This window comes from Lepidochelys kempii, chromosome 21, assembly GCF_965140285.1.
Source record: "Lepidochelys kempii isolate rLepKem1 chromosome 21, rLepKem1.hap1, whole genome shotgun sequence".
In the NCBI taxonomy this organism is placed as follows: Eukaryota; Metazoa; Chordata; order Testudines; family Cheloniidae; genus Lepidochelys; species Lepidochelys kempii.
Window position 1 is genome coordinate 18,502,311 of NC_136400.1, and position 24,992 is coordinate 18,527,302.

Below are 24,992 nucleotides of genomic sequence, written 5' to 3' on the forward strand. Positions count from 1 at the left end.
GTTTGAAGAAAGATAGTATTCATGAACTAAGGGATTTTTAAAATCTTTTCTCACACAACTCGCTATTTACACTTTAATTGCGCCCTGGATTCCGCCACAGAATTATGCCTTTGGTTTGAACACATTTTGTTTACAAATAAAGTTATACTCTTGGAAAACAATCAGTATCAGATTTTTCTAACTGGTATGAACATGGGTATATGTGGAGCATTGTAAACTTGAAATGAGTTTCAAGCACTAGATACTGAGTATCGTTGGAGAAAACCAAATGCAAAAACTGTCAAGGCAACATTAATATTCAATTCTACTCTGAAAAGTGACTTTGGAAATAATATTATGAAGTGGTCTCTGTTTATGCTGGAGACATGCATGTTGAATGTGCTCAAGTTTTATAAGTAAAAACATATTTATAATTGCCAGTTCTACAAATTCACCTTGGATCAAAGAGTTCAGTGGTTTTTCCATTATATGTGTTGTTACAAGTAATAAAGGTTCTATAGGTGAAAATCTCCCTTCAGCAACACCAGGACATCTCATTGTTTTCACTGGGTTGAATTGGTATAATTGATTTGGAACTCAACAAAGCATTTTGTTGATATACAAAACTAAGTGCAGATTCCATTAGTTGTTGTGAGTGGGCTCCCAAGACTAACAGGAGTAAAAATCCGCAACAAATTTACTTTTATCACAAAAGTAAGCAGGTATTTTGAATACATCCAGGAAACAGATTGGAGAAGGAGACATTTTGTAGTCTTTTTCAGAGTAAAGCTACACTTTTATATTTGTGGCACCTTAGAGACTAACAAATTTATTAGAGCATAAGCTTTCGTGGGCTACAGCCCACTTCGTTGGATGCATTGAATGGAACATATAGTAAGATGTATATGTATGTGTGTATATATATGTATATACAGATAAGTTGGAAGTTACCATAGGAACTGTGAGAGGCTAATTACTTAAGATGAGCTATTATCAGCAGGAGAAAAAAAACTTTTGTAGTGATAATCAAGATGGCCCATTTAGACAGTTGACAAGAAGGTGTGAGGATACTTAAGGAAATAGATTCAATATGTGTAATGACCCAACCACTCCCAGTCTCTATTCAAACCCAAGTTAATGGTATCTAGTTTGCATATTAATTCAAGCTCAGCAGTTTCTCGTTGGAGTCTGTTTTTGAAGCTTTTCTGTTGCAAAATTGCCACCCTTAAATCTTGTACTGAGTGGCCAGAGAGGTTGAAGTGTTCTCCTACCAGTTTTTGAATGGTATGATGCCCGATGTCAGATTTGTGTCCATTTATTCTTTTGCGTATTGAATAAATGCTCAAATAAATTGGTTAATCTCGAAGGTGCCACAAGTACTCCTTTTCTTTTTGCGAATACAGACTAACACGGCTGTTACTCTGAAACGTTCAAAAACTGGTAGGAGAACACTTCAACCTCTCTGGCCACTCAGTAAAAGATTTAAGGGTGGCAATTTTGCAACAGAAAAGCTTCAAAAACAGACTCCAACGAGAAACTGCTGAGCTTGAATTAATATGCAAACTAGATACCATTAACTTGGGTTTGAATAGAGACTGGGAGTGGTTGGGTCATTACACATATTGAATCTATTTCCTTAAGTATCCTCACACCTTCTTGTCAACTGTCTAAATGGGCCATCTTGATTATCACTACAAAAGTTTTTTTTCTCCTGCTGATAATAGCTCATCTTAAGTAATTAGCCTCTCACAGTTCCTATGGTAACTTCCAATTTACCTGTGTGTGTGTGTTTTATATAAAATCTCTAATATCTTACTATATGTTCCATTCTATGCATCCGATGAAGTGGGCTGTAGCCCACGAAAGCTTATGCTCTAATAAATTTGTTAGCTTCTAAGGTGCCACAAGTACTCCTGTTCTTTTTGCGAATACAGACTAACACGGCTGCTACTCTGAAACTTTTATATTTGAGATTTTTAAATTAAAGTTAGAAAAATGGAAATCCCTGCGCAAGTATGAATGTGGCCTTGTAATTTTCATTACTTTATAATGCTGGATCCAATAACTTTATGCATTTAATGTAATCTAAATTGCAAAAGCTATTAATTCAGCATTAAGGTTGTACAGTGAAAAGCAGAGCTGGTAGGCACATATGCACTATTCCTGTTTTTCTTGCTATATGAATAATATATCCCAGCTAAAAGCTATGGTAAACTAGGTTAAGGTGGAGATATCAGTTTACACGTCAGTAATTTAAGGTTAAAAATATTTCAGCTATTACCAACTTAGGAAATTCAGCATTACCAATTTAGGAAAACAAGCATTACTAATTTATGAAATTTAGAGTTGTTTAACTTGAAAGAAATCCCTGCGGTGACACCAAGCAATAATGGCACAATTATGATTAGTGCATAATAGTGTTTGTAGTTCCAGATTAAACTGATTCTTAAAACACTAATTTTTTTCCCTTTTTTTGCTCATGGTATCATTACAGGGCAAAGTTTGAGGTAGTTCATTTCCATACTTTAACATGTTTTGATTTCTTTGAGGTTAATTACAATATTCCTATAATATTTTTGACCTTAAATCACTGATACGTACTCAACCTTAACTCCAGTTTAACAGAAAGAAAAGGAGTACTTGTGGCACCTTAGAGACGAACCAATTTATTTGAGCATAAGCTTTCTTTGATTAGAACCCACTTCATCAGATGCATGGAGTGAAAATACAGGAGCAGGTATAAATACATCAAAGGATGGGGGTTGCTTTAACAAGTGTGAGGTCAGTCTAATGAGATAAATCAATTAACAGCAGGATACCAAGGGAGGAAAAATAACTTTTGAAGTGGTAATGAGAGAGGCCCATTACAGACACTTGACAAGAAGGTGCGAGTAACAGTAGGGAGAAATTAGTCTCTAAGGTGCCACAAGTACTCCTTTTCTTTTTGCGAATACAGACTAACACGGCTGTTACTCTGAAACCTGTCAGTTTAACAGAGTTATCTAGGAATTTATTTCTTTAAATGATCAAAGGTGTCATACATGAACACTAAACAAGAAACCCAAAGATACTGCTGAGATTTGTAATGACTTTAAGATAAGTAGTATGAACCTTAAATTTTCTTTTAAATCTGAGTGCCATATTCACCAGTACACTCTGGCTTTTTTCCCTTAAGGGGCAGTTCAGTGCAGCCAGAAAGTACTGGCCAGTTTTTCCTAGTTTCTAACCCCTGTAATTCTCTGGTGTATGCACACCCTAACTTCCCCCTCTCTATTTCTCCACATTTCCCCCAATTTGTACACACCCCAGCTTTCCCTTTCTCCTGGCCCCAAGGGTTTCCCTGCCCATCACGCTGTTTCATTACTTGTAGAGTTGATCTAGTGGAAGGGGTAGTTTTAAAAACAATTTTGGGGTGATTGGTCATTTTTGCTGCTATTTTTCATAATTGAAAATTTTTTTGCAACGGGGCTGCCAAATGTTCTTTTACGGAAATCTCTATAAAGAATTGTAATATCTGTCAATGCCTACCACTTCCCATTGCCCTCAAAACCAATGAAAACTGGTGGTTATAATGGAAACTATTTAGCAGCCTTAACTCCATTGGATACTGTTGGTGCCGGCTAGAATATTAAAATATTCATTATAGTGACTCATGCCTAGCACCATAGCATCTAGGTGCTTATTTACAAAATATAGCAGCACAAATTATATAAATCCAGGGCTGGCTGATCATTGGTGCGAAGCCTCACCAGTAATGTCCTATCTGTCATGTGGCTAATCACTGCTGGGCGTAGTACCTCTTGCTGACACGGGGAGTATCTATGAGGCTGAAGCTGCTCCATCCTTTGGAAGTTGCTGTACATCTTTCTATCATTGGGGGAGCTTTGGCCTGGCAGCAGAGGGAGAAGGGACAAGGCATGGAGTACAGGCTTCTGTGGGGTTATCTCCAGATAGCAACAGTATAGGGCTGTTTGCACATGCCCCTGCTGACCCTGGAACATCCATTTTCCACATGGAAAATATGAGCTACTTCAAAAGGGGATTTGGTGCAGAATGTTATCTGCAGCCTCAGCACTAATTTTGGATACCAACTGCTACTGTATTAAATAATGGGGAGCATTAATCAAAACTATTGTCAAAAATGTTAGCAGCTCACATGTTAGATGTGTAGTCTTTAAGGCCAGAAGGGACCATCATGATCATCTAGTCTGACCCATCTGCACATCGCAGGCCATAGAACCTCACCCACCCCCTCCTTTAATAGGCCCATAACTTCTGGCTTAGTTACTGAAGTCCTCAAATCTTGATTTAAAGACCTCAAGTTACAGAGAATCCATGATTTACTCCAGTTCAAACCAGCAAGTGACTCGTGCCCCACACTGCAGAGGAAGGTGAAAAACTTGGGTTACTGCCAGTCTGACTTGGGGGGAAATCACTTTTCAACCCCAAATATGGCTATTAGTTAGACCCTGAACATGTGGGTGAGACCCACCAATTAGATACCTGAGAGAGAATTCTATGTAGTAAGTCAGAGCCCTCCCCATCTAGTGTCCCGTCTCTGGTCATTGGAGATATTGCTTAGTGGCAGTTGCCATATGCCACTGTAGGCAACCTCATCATACCATTTCCTCCATAAACGTATCAAGTTCAGTCTTAAAACAGGTTTGGTTTTTACCCCCACTGCTTCCATTGGAAGGCTATTCCAGAACTTCACTCCTCTGGTGGTTAGAAATTGTTGCCTAATTTCATGTCTAAATTTCTGCCAAGGTCATTAATGAAAATGTTAACTAAGATTGGTCCCAAGACTGATCCTTGAGGAACTCCATTAATAAACTTCCTCCAGCCTGACGGTTCACCGTTCAGCATGACCAGTTTTACTCTCCCCTTCAACAAGTTCCTTTGCTATCTTTTGATTCTCATATTAATCCCCATCTTCTCCAAGTTAACTAACTTCCCATGTGGAACTGTATCAAATGCTTTAGTGAAATCCAGGCAGATGGCATGTACTACATTTACTTTGTCTAGAAAATCAGTTATCTCAAAGAAGGAGATGGGGTTGGTCTGGCACAATCTACCTTTTGTAAAACCATGCTGTATTTTATCCCCATTACCGTTTACCTCTGTGTTCTTAACTACTCCTTCAAAATTTGTTCTAAGATCTTGCATACAATTGAGGTCACACTAATGGGGCTGTAGTTTCCTAAATCACATTTTTTTTTTCTTCCTTTCTCTAAAGAAGGGACTGTAGTTGCAGTTCTCCTGTCATAGGGTACGACACCCCACATTTATGGATTCATAAAAGATACTTCCTATTGGGATTGCAATTCCATGTGCCAGCTCCTCTAATATTCTTGGGTGGAGATTATCCAGGCTTCCCAATTTAGTCCCATTCATAGAATCATAGAATGTCAGGGTTGGAAGGGACCTCAGGAGGTCATTTAGTCTAACCCCCTGCTCAAAGCAGGACCAATCCCTAACTAAGTCATCCCGGCCAAGGCTTTGTCAAGCCTGATCTTAAAAACTTCTAAGGAAGGGGATTCCACCACCTCCCTAGGTAATGCATTCCAGTGTTTCACCACCCTCCTAGTGAAAAAGTTTTTCCTAATATCCAACCTAAACCTCCCCCACTGCAACTTGAGACCATTACTCCTTGTTCTGTCATCTGCTACCACTGAGAACAGTCTAGAGCCATCCTCTTTGGAACCACCTCTCAGGTAGTTGAAAGCAGCTATCAAATCCCCCCTCATTCTTCTCTTCCGCAGACTAAACAATTCCAGTTCCCTCAGCCTCTCCTCATAAGTCATGTGTTCCAGTCCCCTAATCATTTTTGTTGCCCTCTCCTGGATGTTTTCCAATTTTTCCACATCCTTCTTGTAGAGTGGGGCCCAAAACTGGACACAGTACTCCATATGAGGCCTCACCAATGTCGAATAGAGGAAGAACAATCATGGGTGGGTAGAAAGCTGGCTAGATTGTCGGGCTCAACGGGTAGTGATCAATGGCTCCATGTCTAGTTGGCAGCCGGTATCAAGTGGAGTACCCCAAGGGTCGGTCCTGGGGCCGGTTTTGTTCAATATCTTCATAAATGATCTGGAGGATGGTGTGGATTGCACTCTCAGCAAATTTGCAGATGATACTAAACTGGGAGGAGTGGTAGAGACGCTGGAGGGGAGGCATAGGATACAGAAGGACCTAGACAAATTGGAGGATTGGGCCAAAAGAAATCTGATGAGGTTCAACAAGGATAAGTGCAGGGTCCTGCACTTAGGACGGAAGAACCCAATGCACCGCTACACACTAGGGACCGAATGGCTAGGCAGCAGTTCTGCGGAAAAGGACCTAGGGGTGACAGTGGACGAGAAGCTGGATATGAGTCAGCAGTGTGCCCTTGTTGCCAAGAAGGCCAGTGGCATTTTGGGATGTATAAGTAGGGGCATAGCGAGCAGATCGAGGGACGTGATCGTTCCCCTCTATTCGACATTGGTGAGGCCTCATCTGGAGTACTGTGTCCAGTTTTGGGCCCCACACTTCAAGAAGGATGTGGATAAATTGGAGAGAGTCCAGCGAAGGGCAACAAAAATGATTAGGGGTCTGGAACACATGAGTTATGAGGAGAGGCTGAGGGAGCTGGGATTGTTTAGCCTGCAGAAGAGAAGAATGAGGGGGGATTTGATAGCTGCTTTCAACTACCTGAAAGGGGGTTCCAAAGAGGATGGCTCTAGACTGTTCTCAATGGTAGCAGATGACAGAACGAGGAGTAATGGTCTCAAGTTGCAGTGGGGGAGGTTTAGATTGGATATTAGGAAAAACTTTTTCACTAAGAGGGTGGTGAAACACTGGAATGTGTTACCTAGGGAGGTGGTAGAATCTCCTTCCTTAGAGGTTTTTAAGGTCAGGCTTGAGAAAGCCCTGGCTGGGATGATTTAACTGGGAATTGGTCCTGCTTCGAGCAGGGGGTTGGACTAGATGACCTTCTGGGGTCCCTTCCAACCCTGATATTCTATGATTCTATGTCCCTCGATCTGCTGGCAATGCCCCTGCTTATACAGCCCCAAATGCCATTGGCCTTCTTGGCAACAAGGGCACACTGTTGACTCATATTCAGCTTCTTGTCCACTGTAACCCCTAGGTTCTTTTCTGCATGACTGCTGCCTAGCCATTCGGTCCCTAGTCCGTAGCAGTACATGGGATTCTTCCATCCTAAGTGCAGGACTCTGCACTTGTCCTTGTTGAACCTCATCAGATTCTTTTGGCCCAATCCTCTAATTTGCCTAGGGCTGTCTGTATCCTATCCCTACCCTCCAGCGTATCTACCACTCATCCCAGTTTAGTGTCATCTGCAAACTTGCTGAGGGTGTAATCCACACCATCCTCCAGAACATTAATGAAGATATTGAATAAAACCGGCGCCAGGACTGACCCTTGGGGCACTCCACTTGCTACCGGCTGCCAACTAGACATGGAGCCATTGATCACTACCCATTGAGCCCGACAATCTTGCCAGCTTTCTATCCACCTTATAGTCCATTCATCAGCCCATACTTCTTTAACTTGCTGGCAAGAATACTGTGACTGTGTCAAAAGCTTTGCTAAAGTCAAGGAACAACACGTCCACTGCTTTCCCCTCATCCACAGAGCCAGTTATCTCATCATAGAAGGCAATTATATTAGTCAGGCATGACTTGTCCTTGGTGAATCCATGCTGACTGTTCCTGATCACTTTCCTCTCCTCTAAGTGCTTCAGAATTGATTCCTTGAGGACCTGCTCCATGATTTTTCCAGGGACTGAGGTGAGGCTGGCTGGCCTGTAGTTCCCCGGATCCTCCTCCTTCCCTATTTTAAAGATGGGTACTACATTAGCCTTTTTCCAGTCATCCGGGACCTCCCCCGATTGCCATGAGTTTTGAAAGATAATGGCCAATGGCTCTGCAATCACATCCGCCAACTCCTTTAGCACTCTCAGATGCAGCGCATCCGGCCCCATGGACTTGTGTTCATCCAGCTTTTCTAAATAGTCCCGAACCACTTCTTTCTCCACAGAGGACTGGTCACCTCCTCCCCATGCTGTGCTGCCCAGTGCAGCAGTCTGTGAGCTGATATTGTTCGTGAAGACAAAGGCAAAACAAAAGCATTGAGTACTTCAGCTTTTTCCACATCCTCTGTCACTAGGTTGCCTCCCTCATTCAGTAAAGGGCCCACACTTTCCTCGACTTTCTTCTTGTTGCTAACATACCTGAAGAAACCCTTCTTGTTACTCTTAACATCTCTTGCTGGCTGCAACTCCAGGTGTGATTTGGCCTTCCTGATTTCACTCCTGTATGCCCGACCAATATTTTTATACTCTTCCCTGGTCATTTGTCCAATCTTCCACTTCTTGTAAGCTTCTTCCATTAGATTGTTTGAGTTTGGCGTCCACCTCAGATGTGGTAATTTATTCTTTCATATCCTCATTCCCATTACCACCCTTCTGCTGCCCCCAAGCTCCTCATTTTCCTTAGTAAAAAATGAAGCAAAGCATTTGTTCAGATGTTGGACTGTACCGAGATTATCTTTAATTGCCACCCTGTCCTCAGCGCCTAGCGGTCTCACCTTTCCTTGCTTTCTTTTTATTTACAGGGCTAAAGAAATCTTTACTGTTTTTAATTTCCTATGTAAGCGCTAGCTCTGCTTGCCTTTTGGCAGTTCTCACTTTTTCCTTATGCTTTCTGATCTCAAGGGTATGTCTACACTTCCGTTAAAAACCTTCAGGTGGCCCATGCAAGCTCACTCAGACTTGCAGGGCTGCAACCTAAGCTCTGGGACCCTCCCATCTCATAGGGTTCTAGAGCCCAGGCTCCCATCTGAACGCAAACATCTACACTGTCATTAAATAGCCCCTTAGCCTGAGCCGTGTGAGCCTAGTCAACTGGCACGGGCCAGATGTGGGTTTTTAATTGCAGTGTAGAAACACCCCCAAGAGAGAGCTTTCCTTGTTGGTCCATTCCTTTTTCCATTCCTTGTGGACTTTCTTCTTGCCCTTAATAATCTGCCTGAAATGCTTGTTCATCCAGTTTAGTCTGCAACTTGTCCCTACAAATTTTTTCCCCCTGCTTGGAATGCAGGCTGCAACTGCAACTTTGATTTAAAGTAATTCCAAGACTCCTCCACATTCTTGAAATCAATGAGCCTGCCTGCAGACCTAGTTTGTAGGGGGGGTTGTGGTACTGCTACCCTTACTTCTGCGTTGCTGCTGGCGGAAGTGCTGCCTTCAGAGCTGGGCAGCTAGAGAGCGGCGGCTGCTGACTGAGGGCCCAGCTCTGAAGGCAGAGCTCCTGCCAGCAGCAGTGCAGAAGTAAGGATGCCATGGCTTGGTATTACCACCCTTACTTCTGCATTGCTGCCTGCGGAGCTGGGCCCTTGGTCAGCAGACGCCACTCTCCAGCCACTGAGCTCTGAAGGCAGCAGCGCAGAAATAAGAGTGGCATGGTAGGATATTGCCATCCTTAGTTCTGCACTGCTGCTGGCGGGGCGCTACCTTCAGAGCTGGGCGCCCAACTAATAGCTGCCTCTCTATGGCCACCCAGTTCTGAAGGCAGCCCAGAAGTAAGGGTGGCAATACCGCAACCCCCCTTAAATAACCTTGTCACCCCCCTGCAACTCCATTTTGGGTCAGGCCCCCCAGTTTGAGAGACGCTGGTCTCCGCTCCTGAAATGTGCATATTATAGGGTAAAAGTACACAAGACCAGATTTCACAGGGGGAGACCAGATTTCATAATCCGTGACACGTTTTTCATGGCCTTGAATTTGGTAGGGCCCTACACACTGGTGTAAATTAAAGTTTAACGAAGAATAAAATCACTTCTATTGTTGAGGCTGAACTGAATTGGAGTGTGAACCTGGGAGATAATGCTCACATGTATGGGGACTCTCCTCTTTACTTGTTTCTCTTCCTAGAGTTTACCCGGGAAGTGACAGACACACAGATGCCACTCGTCGCTCCTGTTATTCTTCCTGAGATGTACAAAATTTTCACAATGGCGGAGGTATGGCAAAGAACTATTTGTCTTCACTGTTAGTGGTACTAACTAAATGACAACATATTGCCGGTTAGTAGGTTAGGGAGGGAGGTGCCTGTTCTGAAGGAATAAAGAAATGTAGATGTAGCTAGATGTCATGTGTTTGAAAGTAATTAAATATTGTGATGACCTACTGAATGCATTAAGAGGGTATTTCAGGTAAGTGAGAATGAGATTGTGTTGGATTCTGATATCTCTCTCTCCTTTTCCTGCAGTTTTGGTTACTACAATGTCTCTTAGGAGTTTTCAGGTTCATTGTTCAGTGTTAAGAAATTAGCTGGTGACTTGTTCAAATTTAGACTGTGCTGAAGAAAGAGAAATCTCTGAAATAAGTGTGTTAAGGATAACATATGAGCATGGTTAATGGTAGTGATTAAACACACTTTCGCTTCCCTGGTATCACCAGCATTTTTCTTGTCACACCTGAGACATATATGTTTTCTAAAAGGTATATGGTATTCGCACCAGATCACGTGCAGTAGAGATCTTCACCACATGTGCCCATATGATCTGTAACATGGAGGAGTTGGAGAAGGTAAGTTTGATTTTCAGTTCATGAGTTCATTGTATATTGCAGGAAATTATTCTGAGCAGGTGTAAAATTAGCATCTGTTTGGAAACTTAGAATATTTATTCTATACTACAGTAATTTTGGGGAGAATGTTATATTTCTCTTATATGCAAAGTGGCCGAATCTCTACTTCAAGTGCAAAACTCAATGCAACTGGCTTCTTCACACTTAATTTTAACTCCTAAACTGATCAATAGATTTACTTGGAACTTGTGAGAAAACATTTTCAGGACACAGATTAAGTGCTGTAATTTGGGGAAGAAGGCACCATATGGTCCATTCTGGAGGTCCTCCTCATGGCTGTCACAGTTACTGAGCGAATTGCACCTCTGACTCTTGATCTCTTCCAGTGCACCCCCCTTTAGGTTTTGGGCCTTGGGCGGTCACCTGGGTCCAGGTGGAATCATTCTGTTCTCCCATTGTCAGACCAGGCCCTGGGTTGCAATCCCCTAGTACTAACTGTGATTACCTCTGCAGGTTTGACTTAAGTTCAGACCCTGCAGTTCTGCTCTCAGGGATAAGAGAGAGCCTCCTTAAGGCAAAGTATTATTTATTTAGAGGAAGGGATTTCTCTGAAATATTTATCTTAAAAACAGTAAAACAGACTACATATATCTAGCTTTTCCCTGAGACTTACCATTCCCAGGCTCTGAGAAAGCCCATGTCTTCAGGTTCCTTCAGCGGAGTCTCTGTCTCCCCCCCCCCCATACCCCCCCATCAGTCTGTCTTTCTAAAAGCTTGTCCCATTGCCTTTCAGGTGTGCTGGGGTGTTCTTATTTAGATTTCTTGTGCTGCTTTCTTGAGTATGGAACTAATAACGAGGATGTTGAATACTGCTTTAAGTTTCAGAGTAACAGCCGTGTTAGTCTGTATTCGCAAAAAGAAAAGGAGTACTTGTGGCACCTTAGAGACTAACCAATGTATTTGAGCATGAGCTTTTGTGAGCTACAGCTCACTTCATTGGATGCATACTGTGGAAAATACAGAAGATGTTTGCTTTTATACACACAAATCATGAAAAAATGGGTGTTTATCACTACAAAAGGTTTTCTCTCCCCCCACCCCACTCTCCTGTTGGTAATAGCTTATCTAAAGTGATCACTCTCCTTACAATGTGTATGATAATCAAGGTGGGCCATTTCCAGCACAAATTCAGAGTTTAATAAGAACGTCTGGGGGGGAGGGGGTGTGTTAGGAAAACAAGGAGAAATAGGTTTCCTTGCATAATGACTTAGCCACTCCCAGTCTCTATTCAAGCCTAAGTTAATTGTATCCAATTTGCAAATGAATTCCAATTCAGCAGTCTCTCACTGGAGTCTGGATTTGAATGCCCCTCTGCCATGTACATTGGTCAAACTGGACAGTCTCTATGTAAAAGAATAAATGGACACAAATCAGATGTCAAGAATTATAACATTCATAAACCAGTCGGAGAACACTTCAATCTCTCTGGTCACGCGATTACAGACATGAAAGTTGCCATATTACAACAGAAAAACTTCAAATCCAGACTTCAGCGAGAGACTGCTGAATTGGAATTCATTTGCAAATTGGATACAATTAACTTAGGCTTGAATAGAGACTGGGAATGGCTAATTCATTATGCAAGGTAACCTATTTCCCCTTGTTTTCCTACCCCCCCCCTCCTCAGACATTCTTGTTAAACCCTGGATTTGTGCTAGAAATGGCCCACCTTGATTATCATACACATTGTAAGGAGAGTGATCACTTTAGATAAGCTATTACCAGCAGGAGAGTGGGGTGGGGGGAGAGAAAACCTTTTGTAGTGATAAACACCCATTTTTTTCATGATTTGTGTGTATAAAAGCAAACATCTTCTGTATTTTCCACAGTATGCATCCAATGAAGTGAGCTGTAGCTCACGAAAGCTTATGCTCAAATAAATTGGTTAGTCTCTAAGGTGCCACAAGTACTGCTTTAAGTGTGGAACTTAACTGTCTTTCTTACGGAGTCACAACCAGTGCCTTTATAATATTGCGTAAGTTTTGATGTGTCTGATTTTTCTTACTTTGTCCAAAGTGCAGACTTTAATCTTGCTCCACCTAGCACCATTTACAGCCAAAATGCAAATTGCAACCAAAATGCTTTTTGTATATATTACCCAGAGAAATCAACACAGCAATTCTCATGCCAGCTTTTATTACTTAAGACAGTTTTTGAAAAGCTTGCTCTGCTTTGCAATTGTTGCTGGCTTCCAAACTGAAAAGCCAGTCAGTTTGACAGTCATTGTGAAGAGGCACCCCCGGAAGCTGCATGTGAGTCCTCAATGCACAGCAGTTGTCATCAGCCTCTACTTTGTTTTGGGGCAACATAACGGTATGATTTCCATTGCTGTCTGTGAGCTTCAGCTTTTAATAGTGTGCATGTAAATTTACCAGTTATTGTAGACTGTCTTTTTGTTCTGTTTGTACAGCGCCTGGCACAGTGGTGTCCTGGTCCATGTCTGAGACGCCCAAGTGCTATGGTAATACTAATGTATAGAATTCAATACTACTTGTATTTGTTGTGACTAGGGTGCAGCCAAAGTCCTGATCTTTCCTGTAGTGCAGCAGTTCACAGAGGCCTTTGTTCAGGCCCTACAGATGCCTGATGGGCCTACATCGGACAGTGGATTTAAAATGGAGGTCTTAAAGGTAAGCACATAGTGTGGTACAGTAATTAATACCCACATGTATGTTGTCTTAACACGGAGACAGAAAAACAAGGCTAATGTCGTCCTTGTTGGCATTACACATTTTGAGTTGCAGAGTGCTGTGACTCCAACAACTTGCAATGTTAACATGAGCCATTTTGTCTGAATGAGTTGTAGATGCGTATGGTTAGCTGTCTTTGTCAGCTGTGGACTCAGGTGTGTGTGCGCATGCATGCACATGAGAGAGCTGTAGCTTGTCTCTATGATGGCAGACAAATAGGTGGTGGGATTCTAATTTTGTTAGCTGGTATTTGGTGTATTCTAACTGGGAATGTCTGTTTTTGATTAAGGTGATTTGAATCTTCACAAATATTTTGAATCTTCACAAATGTACACAGTGTATCTTGACAGCTTTTTGATTACAGTCAGGACCCTGTGTGTTCCATGATTCCAAGGCTGTGGTATTCATTTCTTGCTGCAGAATTATGCTACAGAATGTTTTAATTTAAAAAAAAATCTGGTCCTTATGGTTGCAAAGGGAACAGTGAAAATGTGAACCGAGTGTCAACTGATGGTGTTTTCTTCCTGAGTTTTCAGATAGCTTGGATCCAGTACCTTTTAGAAATCTGACCTGCCTCACTCTTCTCAGTCAGAAGAACCCTGTGGATTCTGTGGTTTATGGTCTGGATAAATTGGCATCTTTCCAAGATGCTGTGGAAGTTGCAATTTTGTTGTTTTGGGCGTTGGACATTTTGTGTCTCAGCCCTGCCAAGACTTGTCTGTACCTTTATTATTTAACCTTTATATTGCACTAATGCCTAAACTAGGGTGAGGGCCTTCTTCGGTTCTCCATGTTTCCACACAAGAACGAGTTAACTGGATTACAGTGCATTCTTTCTGCATTGTTTCATAGAGCCAAGCTGGTTTGAATAAGGGAGTCAAAGTAAGAATCCAGCTGTAGCTTTATAGCAGGGCAAGAATTAGAAGAGTAGGCTGTGCTGCCTAGAGAGCAACGTAACAGCCAAGGTTTGGAGAGCCAAAAGTATGAGCTGCTGAAACTAACTCAGAGCTCCCTCAGTGGAGAGAAGGTTCTGAGCTGGGGTTCTTGGACAATATTGCAAATGCTGAGCAGGCTGCCTGGAGAACATAATGCAATACAAGTGTCAATGACTTCTACTCAGTCTCTGAGCCTCAGGAGCGTGTGTTCAGAGATGTGGAGGAATGTTACAGAATTTCCATGTTCTTAATCATGGAGCCTGTGCATTGTCATAGCTGTCATATAGCAAATGCAGAGGAAATGGTGACACTCAGCAGTAGTGCGAACGATTATGAATCCGGAATATTCTGTACAGCTGCTCTTAATTTGTGTAAGGCTCCAATTCAAGAAAATACTTATGCTAGAGCAGGGGTGGGCAAACGTTTTGGCCTGAGGGCCACATTACGGTTCTGAATCTGTATGGAGGGCTGGGTAGGGAAGGCTGTGCCTCCCCAAAGAGCCTGGCCCCTGCCCCATATCCGCCCCTTCACACTTCCTGCCCCCTTCAGAACCCCTGACCCATCCAATCCCACCCTATTCCTTGTCCCCGACTGCCCCCTCCCAGGACTCCACCTCCTATCCAACCCCCCATCCCCTGACTGCCCTGACCCATATCCACACCCCCGCCCCCTGACAGGCCCCACAGGATTTCCACACCTATTCAACCCCCCAATTCCCTGACTCTTCCCCCCCCCCCCCGCCAACCTCCGCCCCATCCAACTGTCCCCTGACTGCCCCCTGGAACCCACTGCCCCTTATCCAACCCCCCCCCCCCCTTTACCATGCCACTCAGAACACCAGGACTGGCAGCCGTGGCCCCCAGCCGGAGCCATCCATGCTGCCGCACAGTCTTGAGCACCGGGGCAGGCCGGGCAGCGCTGCCCGGCAGGAGCTCGCAGCCCCGCCACCCAGAGCACTGGCAGCACGGTAAGCTGAGGCTGCAGGGAGGCGGGGATAGCAGGAGAGGGGCCAAGGGCTAGCCTCCCAGGCTGGGAGCTCAAGGGCTAGGCAGGAGGGTCCTGCGGGCCGGATGTGGCCCATGAGCCGTAGTTTGCCTATCTCTGTGTTAGAGCATTCCTATTCAGGAAACTATTTAAGCCCATGCTTAAGTGCCTTTGTGAGTAGGATTGCTTTCCTGAATCGTGGCCTAAAGCACCTGTGGTCGCCAGTTTAGTTCTAACTAAAGCCATATCCTCTGTGCTACTTGTTAAGGCCCAGTGTATTCCATAGCAAGTGGGACCTACATTCTGTATCAAAGCCCTCTGGTTTATTGTTTTGTTTGAATGATGGTAGCATTTTTAAGCCCTAGCTGAAATTGGAGAACTGTTGTGCTAGATGTTATACAGGTGCATAGTTAGACAGTCCATGCCTTGAAAAGCTTACCGTCTAACTAGGTTAGAGGTGAAGGTTGGGAAGAAGAAAGTACTGGTTTGGATAGTAAATTAAGTTTCTTACCTTTTTTCCCCATTTCCTGTTTTTGGTGTCCTGCAGATCTTTGTACTGACCACATAGCTGCACTGTAGAAATTTGGGGGAAGGGACCGGAGGTGTTGGTAGCTGGCTTGGGGCAGTTATTGATTTTTGCACCTACGGATGTGTGGAGGTGATGTTTGGATTGTGGGTGCATCCGATGAAGTGAGCTGTAGCTCGCGAAAGCTCATGCTCAAATAAATTGGTTAGTCTCTAAGGTGCCACAAGTACTCCTTTTCTTTTTGGGTTAAGCATATTACTTTTCCAGTATTACAGATGGGAAACACTCAGAGGTGGAAGACTGAGTCTTATAGTTGGAGCTATACATTATTTGTGTGCCTTCCAAGAGTGATTAATCTCTGTTTAAATCACAATAGGCCCTATTTAACTTTCAGTATTGCTGTTCCCACAATATTAGGTTTCCACTACAATTTTGATTTAAATCAGTTTACTTTGCACAGTCCACAATTTCGCATACATTTTGAGGTTTGCAACACACTTTTTTTTCCCATTAGTACTTCCCACCTTAATTACGGTAGCTTTGGCAATACAGTACACTCTTGGTATAATGCCCTTCGCAATAGTGTACCTTGGGCTATACCGAACCCCTCCCTAGGTCCCACCTGGAATGGGAGGGGGCAGAGAGCTCCTCCAGCCCCAGGTCTGTGGTGGTGGCAGAGAGGTCTGTGCCCCCGCCGCAGCTGCGGGACAGGAGGAGTTGTTGCGCCCCCACAGCCCCCTTTTGCTTTAACAAATCCCTGAGTACACCAAACAAATAACAAACCTTGGGTTCTAAGCTATTGCGAGTGTGTACTGTATTTGTTCAATTTGTCATTCAAAATTGAACAAACTCATCCAAGCTTGTGACGTTTATATGTTGCTGGGAGACAAACAGTTGTTTAAACACACATTACAGTACTTTGAGGTCAAACAAATGGCAAATCCTGCTAAAAACTGCAAAAAAAAATCAGTGCAAACTGGTATCCCAAGTGGTTGCATAGTGATGGTGGACAGTTGTTTTTTGTACAGCCTGCAATGTCATGTTAGACCATACACATAAGTCTAGTATTAATACTCATTTAAATTCTGATCGGCATCATAATACCAAATACGACGCAGAGACAGATCCGACATCAAAAGCAAAACATCAGACAACTGTCGTATCTGTTTAATTGCAGTACCGATATGCTCAAAAAGTGGTATATTTTGAACTTTTCATGGCATTCTCAAGTGCAAATATACCAATGGAGAAATTATTAACCCAGTGTTAAGGGAGTACATTCAGAAACCAATTCCAAACACAAGTGCTCTTTCTTCTGCTAACAAGCTTTACCACGATTACTTACCTAAAGTGTTTGAAGTACACAGAAAGGAGCTGAAAGAGCTTATGAAAAAAGCTGATTCTATATGCATTGTGTTTGACGAGTCAACAGATGACAAAGATAATTGCATACTGCATGTCATTGCTCTAGTCCACATGAGTGACTTAGAAAAGCTAGAGTCCTTTCTTTTGGATATTTCTGTTCTTAACCTGGTAAATTATTCAGCTGTCACATGCTGTCACTAAGTGCCTGACCTGTTTTGATTTAGACTTCAATAAGGTATCCGGGATAGTGACAGACAGTGCATCATACTGTACTCGTTCATATAATCAGGTTCTACAGGGGCTGCTTCCTAATTCGGTGAACGTAACGTGATATGCATATTGTAAGTCTTGCTAGCAATCAGTGGCATGGTCATTTTTCTAAAGTCGATACATCCACTGCTGCAATGAAAAAAAAAAAGTTTAAACAGGGCCCAGCTCGCAACCTGCATTTCAAGACTGACTTTGCAGGAAAAGCAATTTAATCCTGACCAACTGCCTCTGTGTCTAGAACCATGATGGAATTGGCGGTTTGAAGCAGTTCTTTACCACACTGACTACTGAGAGTTTATTGAAAGTTAAATGCAGATTTCACCTGACACTCAAGTAATGGACAGACTTATCTCACTTTTAAATGTCATGACTTTGCCACTTGACATGCAGTTTATTGCTTGGAATGCCAAATCATTGATGAAAACCATTAAATCTTTTGAGATGTGTTCTGTTTTTAATCCATCAATTGTATAACACTGTAATGGATTTGACACACTGGGCAGACTCCAGTGCAAAAGAAAAGCACTGGAAGATGCAGAGTGGAATGCATTTTTACAAGGCGTATTTAAGAAAATGGCAGACAAACTGAAGGAATACTACTGCAACACTGAGGAGCGTGTTGCCAAACCAGCTCGATGAGGACCAAATTTCATGCAGCACAGACTGTCATTTATGAAAGCAGTTTGGGTATTTGATGTGAAACAAGTGAATGTTATCAGAGCAGGTGCTCCCTCTGGAGGAAATCCCTGTTTGGCCGTGAAGCTAAAGCACAGCTTTTTTGCAAGTGAATGTGCATTAAATGATCTTGGAAAGTTTTGGGATTCACCTGCAATTCTACAGTGTTTTCCATAGTTAGTCGTAGCTTTGCTATCTCTGCTACCAATCTTGCCTAATTCTGTGCATGCTGAATGTTCAGGATCTCGGTATGGACAAATCTTCACAAAACAAAGATGGTCTGAAGGAGACCACTGTAGCGGGTTTTACTGCACTAACATTGAATGCCTGTAAAATGTAAAAGGCTAAAGTGATTGGACTCGATTTCTACAGCAGTGGTGTTAAGACTCTGTCTTCTGAATTTTACATTGTACCACTTTGTACCACGGACACTTTTTTGAATGACTGCAAGGAAAACATCAGCTTATCAAAAAAAAAAATTCACAGGCATAACACAATACTTAATGGTTTATATTGTTCCAGCATATATTTCTTAAACAAATAGGTCTATTCTGGCTTTTCCAAATTATCACAATTAATAAAGGTCCATTATTATTTTTCCACTATTTTCCATGTCTTGTCCACAGCTCAGCCACAATTCTGTGACAATTGTCCTGCAGTTCAAGTACCCATGATCTAATTATACCTGTACTTCCCCTTAGACAGTCTGGTCTACTAAAAAACAAAATTGTCTCTTCATTACTGTCTTCCCTCCTGTTGTTCTCTTTGGGAAAGTGAAGTTGGAGTAGGAAGGTTTATGCTTAGTTTTTGAAATCGGTGACATTTGTGGAAACTCTAATATCCAGTAATGGTTATGGTGTCGAATGACACAAGCAGATCACAAGGTTGCACACAGCTGCACCAAGGTGACAGGGCCAGGAATAGAACACAGAACTTCTGATTCCCATCCCTGTTTCTGTACTTCGGGGTTATTTGGTTTGGAAAGATACAGGAGAGAGGATGGGGTCAATAAAATGAGACAGAGAAGACCTGTTGGAAGTTCCAGTTAGCCTGTCACAAAATTATAAGAACAAGGAGGGAGTGGGGTTAGTATGAACTATGGAAACTAACCATCGGGGGAAAGGTTCCTTAAATCATAGAATCAAAGATTAGAGTTGGAAGTGACCTCAGGAGGTGTAGTCCAACCCCCTGCTCAAAGCGGGACCAACATCAAGTAAATCATCCCAGCCAAGGCTTTGTCAAGCCGGGCCTTAAAAACCTCTAAGGATGGAGATTCCACCACCTCCCTAGGTAACCCATTCCAGTACTTCACCATCCTCCTAGTGAAATAGTGTTTCCTAATATCCAACCTAGACCTCCCCCACTGCAACTTGAAACCATTGCCCCTTGTTCTGTCATCTGCCACCACTGAGAACAGCCGAGCTCCATCCTCATTGGAACACCCCTTCTGGCAGTTGAAGGCTGTTATCAAATCCCCCCTCACTCTTTTTTTTCTGCAGACTAAATAAGCCCAGTTCCCTCAGCGTCTCCTCATAAGTCATGAGCCCCAGCCCCCTAATCATTTTCGTTGCCCTCCGCTGGACGCTCTCCAATTTGTCCACATCTTTTCTGCAGATGTAGTGGGGGCCCCGAAACTGGATGCAGTATTCCAGATGTGGCCTCACCAGTGATGAATAGAGGGGAATAATCGCTTCCCTCGATCTGCTGGCAGTGCTCCTACTAATGCAGCCCAATATGAAGTTAGCCATCTTGGCGACAGGGGCACACTACTGACTCATATCCAGCTTCTCGATCACTGTAATCCCCGGTTTCTTTTCTGCAGAACTGCCTCTTAGCCAGTCAGTCCCCAGCCTGTAGCAGTGCATGAGATTCTTCCGTCCTAAGTGCAGGTCTCTGCACTTTTCCTTGTTGAACATCACCAGATTTCTTTTAGCCCAATCCTCCAATTTGTCTAGGTGTCTCTGGACCCTATCCCTACCCTCCAGCATCTCTACCTCTCCCCCCAGTTTAGTGTCATCTGCGAACTTGCTGAGGGTGAATCCATCCCATCGTCCAGATCATTAATAAAGATGTTGAACAAAACTGGCCCCAGGACCGACCTCTTGGGCACTCCGCTGCCAGCTAGACATTGAGCCATTGATTGAGGGGAGGGATAGCTCAGTGGTTTGAGCATTGGCCAGGGTTGTGAGTTCAATCCTTGAGGGGGCCATTTAGGGATCTCGGGCAAAAATTGGGGATTGGTCCTGCTTTGAGCAGGGGGTTGGACTAGATGACCTCCTGAGGTCCCTTCCAACCCTGATATTCTATGATTCTACCCATTGAGCCAAACAATCTAGCCAGCTTTGTATTCACCGTATAATCCATTCATCCAGTCCATACTTCTTTAACCAGCTGGCAAGAATACTGTGGGAGACTGTATCAAAAGCTTTGCTAAAGTCAAGGTACGTTACGTCCACCAATTTCCCCATAGCCCAGAGCCAATTATCTCATCATAGAAGTTGGTCAGGCATGACTTGCCCTTGGTGAATCCATGTTGACTGTTCCTGATCACCTTCCTCTCCTCCAAGTGCTTCAGAATGGATTCCTTGAAGACCTGCTCCATGATTTTGCCAGGGACTGAGGTCAGGCTGACTGGCTTGTAGTTCCCAGGATCCTCCTCCTTCCCTTTTTAAAGATGGGCACTACATTAGCCTTTTTCCAGTCATTCGGGACCTCCCCCAATCGCCTTGAATTTTCAAAGATAATGGCCAATGGCTCTGCAATCACATCCGCCAACTCCTTTAATGCGCTCGGATGCAGTGCATCCGGCCCCATGCACTTGTGCTCGTCCAGCTTTTCTAAATAAGTTTCATACTGGAGCTCTGAGCAGTCATACTGCTCTCTTACATACAGTGCAACTCCTCCACCTTTTCTCCCCACCTGTTCTTCCTGAAGAGTTTATACCCATCCATGACAGTGCTCCAGTTATGTAAGTTACACCACCAAGTCTCTGTTATTTCAGTCACATCATAGTTCCTTTACTGTGCCAGGACTTGCAGTTCTTCCTGCTTGTTTCCCAGGCTTCTTGCATTTGTGTATAGGCACCTAAGAAAACTAACTGATTGCCCAGATTTCTTAGTATGAATCAGGAAGCCTCCCCTGTTGCACTCTCCTCCTTGTGTTTCCTCCCAGTATCCCACTTCCGCCACCTACCTCAGAGCTTAGGTCTCCATCCCCCAGTGAACCTAGTTTTAAAGCTCTCCTCACTAGGTTAACAAGCCTGCCTGCAAAGATGCTCTTCCTTCTCTTCGTTAGGTGGATCCCATCTCTTCTTAGCAATCCTCCTTCCTGGAACAACATCCTATGGTCGAAGAATCCAAAGCCCTCTCTCCGACACCACCTGTGCAACCACGCATTGACTTCCACCGTTTGATGGTTCCTACCTGGGCTTTGTACTTAGAATCATAGAATATCAGGGTTGGAAGGGACCCCAGAAGGTCATCTAGTCCAACCCCCTGCTCGAAGCAGGACCAATTCCCAGTTAAATCATCCCAGCCAGGGCTTTGTCAAGCCTGACCTTAAAAACCTCTAAGGAAGGAGATTCTACCACCGCCCTAGGTAACGCATTCCAGTGTTTCACCACCCTCTTAGTGAAAAAGTTTTTCCTAATATCCAATCTAAACCTCCCCCACTGCAACTTGAGACCATTACTCCTCGTTCTGTCATCTGCTACCATTGAGAACAGTCTAGAGCCATCCTCTTTGGAACCCCCTTTCAGGTAGATGAAAGCCGCTATCAAATCCCTCCTCATTCTTCTCTTCTGCAGGCTAAACAATCCCAGCTCCCTCAGCCTCTCCTCATAAGTCATGTGTTCCAGACCCCTAATCATTTTTGTTGCCCTTCACTGGACTCTCTCCAATTTATCCACATCCTTCTTGTAGTGTGGGGCCCAAAACTGGACACAGTACTCCAGATGAGGCCTCACCAATGTCGACTAGAGGGGGACGATCACGTCCCTCGATCTGCTCGCTATGCCCCTACTTATACATCCCAAAATGCCATTGGCCTTCTTGGCAACAAGGGCACACTGCTGACTCATATCCAGCTTCTCGTCCACTGTCACCCCTAGGTCCTTTTCCGCAGAACTGCTGCCTAGCCATTCGGTCCCTAGTCTGTAGCTGTGCATTGGGTTCTTCTGTCCTAAGTGCAGGACCCTGCACTTATCCTTATTGAACCTCATCAGATTTCTTTTGGCCCAATCCTCCAATTTGTCTAGGTCCTTCTGTATCCTATCCCTCCCCTCCAGCGTATCTACCACTCCTCCCAGTTTAGTATCATCCGCAAATTTGCTGAGAGTGCAATCCACACTATCCTCCAGATCATTTATGAAGATATTGAACAAAACCGGCCCCAGGACCGACCCTTGGGGCACTCCACTTGATACCGGCTGCCAACCAGACAGGGAGCCATTGATCACTACCCGTTGAGCCCGACAATCTAGCCAGCTTTCTACCCACCTTATAGTGCATTCATCCAGCCCATACTTCCTTAACTTGCTGACAAGAATACTGTGGGAGACCGTTCTTCAACAGGGACAAGAACACAACTTGTGCCTCAAACTCCTTTATCCTTGTCAAGGCTGATTCCCAACTCTGTGCACTCCCTTCTCTTCATATGCCAGTATATTTATGCATCTGTATCTGTAATTTTCACTATATGCATCTAAAGAAGTGTGTTTTTGCCCACAAAAACTTATGCCCAAATAAATCTGTTAGTCTTTTTAAGGTGCCACCAGACTACTCATTTTTCATAAGTTGTTTCTTAGTTCCTCTTATTCTCATTAGCATCTATGCACAGCATATACCCTGTGGTCAGGACAGGACATACAATGATGTTACAATCAGGTGTCTCATGATCCTGGACAATACCTTGCAGTTTATTGCAATCTAGTTTTTGTAACATTACCTATTGTCACATCTTTTACACTAATCTTGTGACCTTCCTGGCATAGGGTTATTCCTAGATCACCCACTTATGTCAGGTGTTTTTAAGCCTATGGCCTAGTCTGACTAAGCTGAAATCTTACAGGTCTCAGCCTATAGGTCTTGCGTTCCAGCCATGCTTTACTTATAAACCTATACTTCTATACACTCTCATCACTCCTAAATACTTGTCAATCGTATCCTTCTGTACTCCTACAATTTAAATCTATTGAGCATATGTTGATTATGTTATAATGGCGCATGAATTGACCATAACACAATAATAAATGGATGATAAAATGAACTAATTGGCTACAGGGACCACTTGGAAGAAGACACTTAAGTTTTTATTAGAGGCTGACAAACAACCAGCAAGAGTGGGAACATTTGCAGAGCAAGAGGTCAGGGAGAGATACAAAACTTGACGAGAGGTGTGATGAATGTGGGGATTTTAGTAATATTTTTGATTCCCATGCATGCCTCAGTTTCTACCTTGGCTTTGCATTTCTGTGCACTAATTGTAAGGGGGAGGGATGATGTGTTGACTCGGCAACCTGATTGGAGTCATTAACAAACTGAGTAAAGTCTTCACATGTCAGTGGAGGATATGAGGACAAAGGAAACCCCAAATGGCCTGAATGTTCACACCTAGCTACCATCAGCAAGAGCAGGGGCGGGCAAACTTTTTGGCCTGAGGGCCACATCGGGTTCCTGAAATTGTGTGGAGGGATGGTTATGGGAGGCTGTGCTTCCCCAAACAGCCAGGCATGGCCTGGTCCCCACTCCCTATCCAATCTCCCCCCTCCCCCCGGCTTCTCGCCCCCTGACTGCCCCCCCGGGACCCCCGCCCCATCCAGCCTCCCTGACTACCCCCTGCCACCCCATCCAACCCCCTCCTTTCATTCCTGACCCTCCCGCCCCCGGACCCCTGCCCTATCCAACCACCCCTTCTCCCTGTCCCCAACCGCCCCCAGAATCCTTGCCCCTGACTGCCCCTCGCCACCCCACCCAACCCCCCTCTCCTTCCTGACTGCCCCCCAGGGACTCCTGCCCCCATTCAACTCCCCTGTTCCCCGCCCTCTGACCACCCCAACCCCCATTTATACCCCAGTCCCCTAACCATCACCCCGTATTCCCCTGCCCTCTATACAATCCCCCCTGCCCCCTTACCATGCTGTCTGGAGCACTGGCAGTGCTACAGCCTTGCCACCCAGAGCACCAGAACAGGCAGCCATGCTGCCTGACTGGAGCCACCGTGCAGCACAGAGCATGGGTCAGGCCGCGGCTCTGCAGCTGCACTGCCCGGCAAGAGCTCACAGCCCCCCTCCCCACCCAGAGCATTGCACCGGCAGCAGCAGCGCAGTGAGCTGAGGCTGCAGGGGAGGGGGGACAGCAGGGAAGAGGCTGGGGACTAGCCTCCTGGGCCAGGAGTTCAGGGGCCAGGCAAGAGGGTTGTAGTTTGCCCACCTCTGAGCAAGAGGAAGGAGATTTTCTCTCCCCCCCCACCCTTCCTTTGCAGGGAAGTAGAGCAGGAGAAAAATGGGGTGTCATGTGGCTCTGTTAAGAGCGGAGCTCACAGATACAACAGTCACACACCTGGGATAAAAGACACAGAGGCAGCAGAAGAGACAGGAAAAAAAAAAAAAGGTAGGTACAGTATAGTACTGTATTAAACATGATAAAGGGAAAGCAACATTTTTCTTCTGCATAGTAAAGTTTCAAAGCTGTATTAAGTAATTGTTCACTTGTAAACTTTTGAAAGAACAACCATAATTTTTGTTCAGTTATGGTGTTTGTAACTCTGAGGTTCTACTGTAGCTGGCCTGGTGGTATCCAGTTTGAACTCTGGTCTTAACCATTGCCTCTCTTTGCTAACCTGAGGACTTTCAGATTCTGTTTTCCAGGTGACTAATGCATTGTTACCTTGATTTGAAAATGCTGCCTGATGTCACTGCA

General features: G+C 44.1%; 1 protein-coding gene across 6 annotated transcripts in view; it reads left to right on the forward strand.

The window, feature by feature from the left end:
• IPO9 (importin 9) overlaps positions 1-24,992 on the forward strand; it is a 204,363-nt gene that overhangs the window by 53,342 nt on the left and 126,029 nt on the right. For all 6 annotated transcript variants that reach the window (XM_073320215.2, XM_073320210.2, XM_073320212.2 and 3 more), the window contains 3 exons: positions 9,914-10,002; positions 10,484-10,570; positions 13,141-13,260. In XM_073320215.2, the coding sequence (XP_073176316.1) occupies positions 9,914-10,002; positions 10,484-10,570; positions 13,141-13,260 (296 nt within the window). The remainder of the gene's footprint in view (positions 1-9,913; positions 10,003-10,483; positions 10,571-13,140; positions 13,261-24,992) is intronic.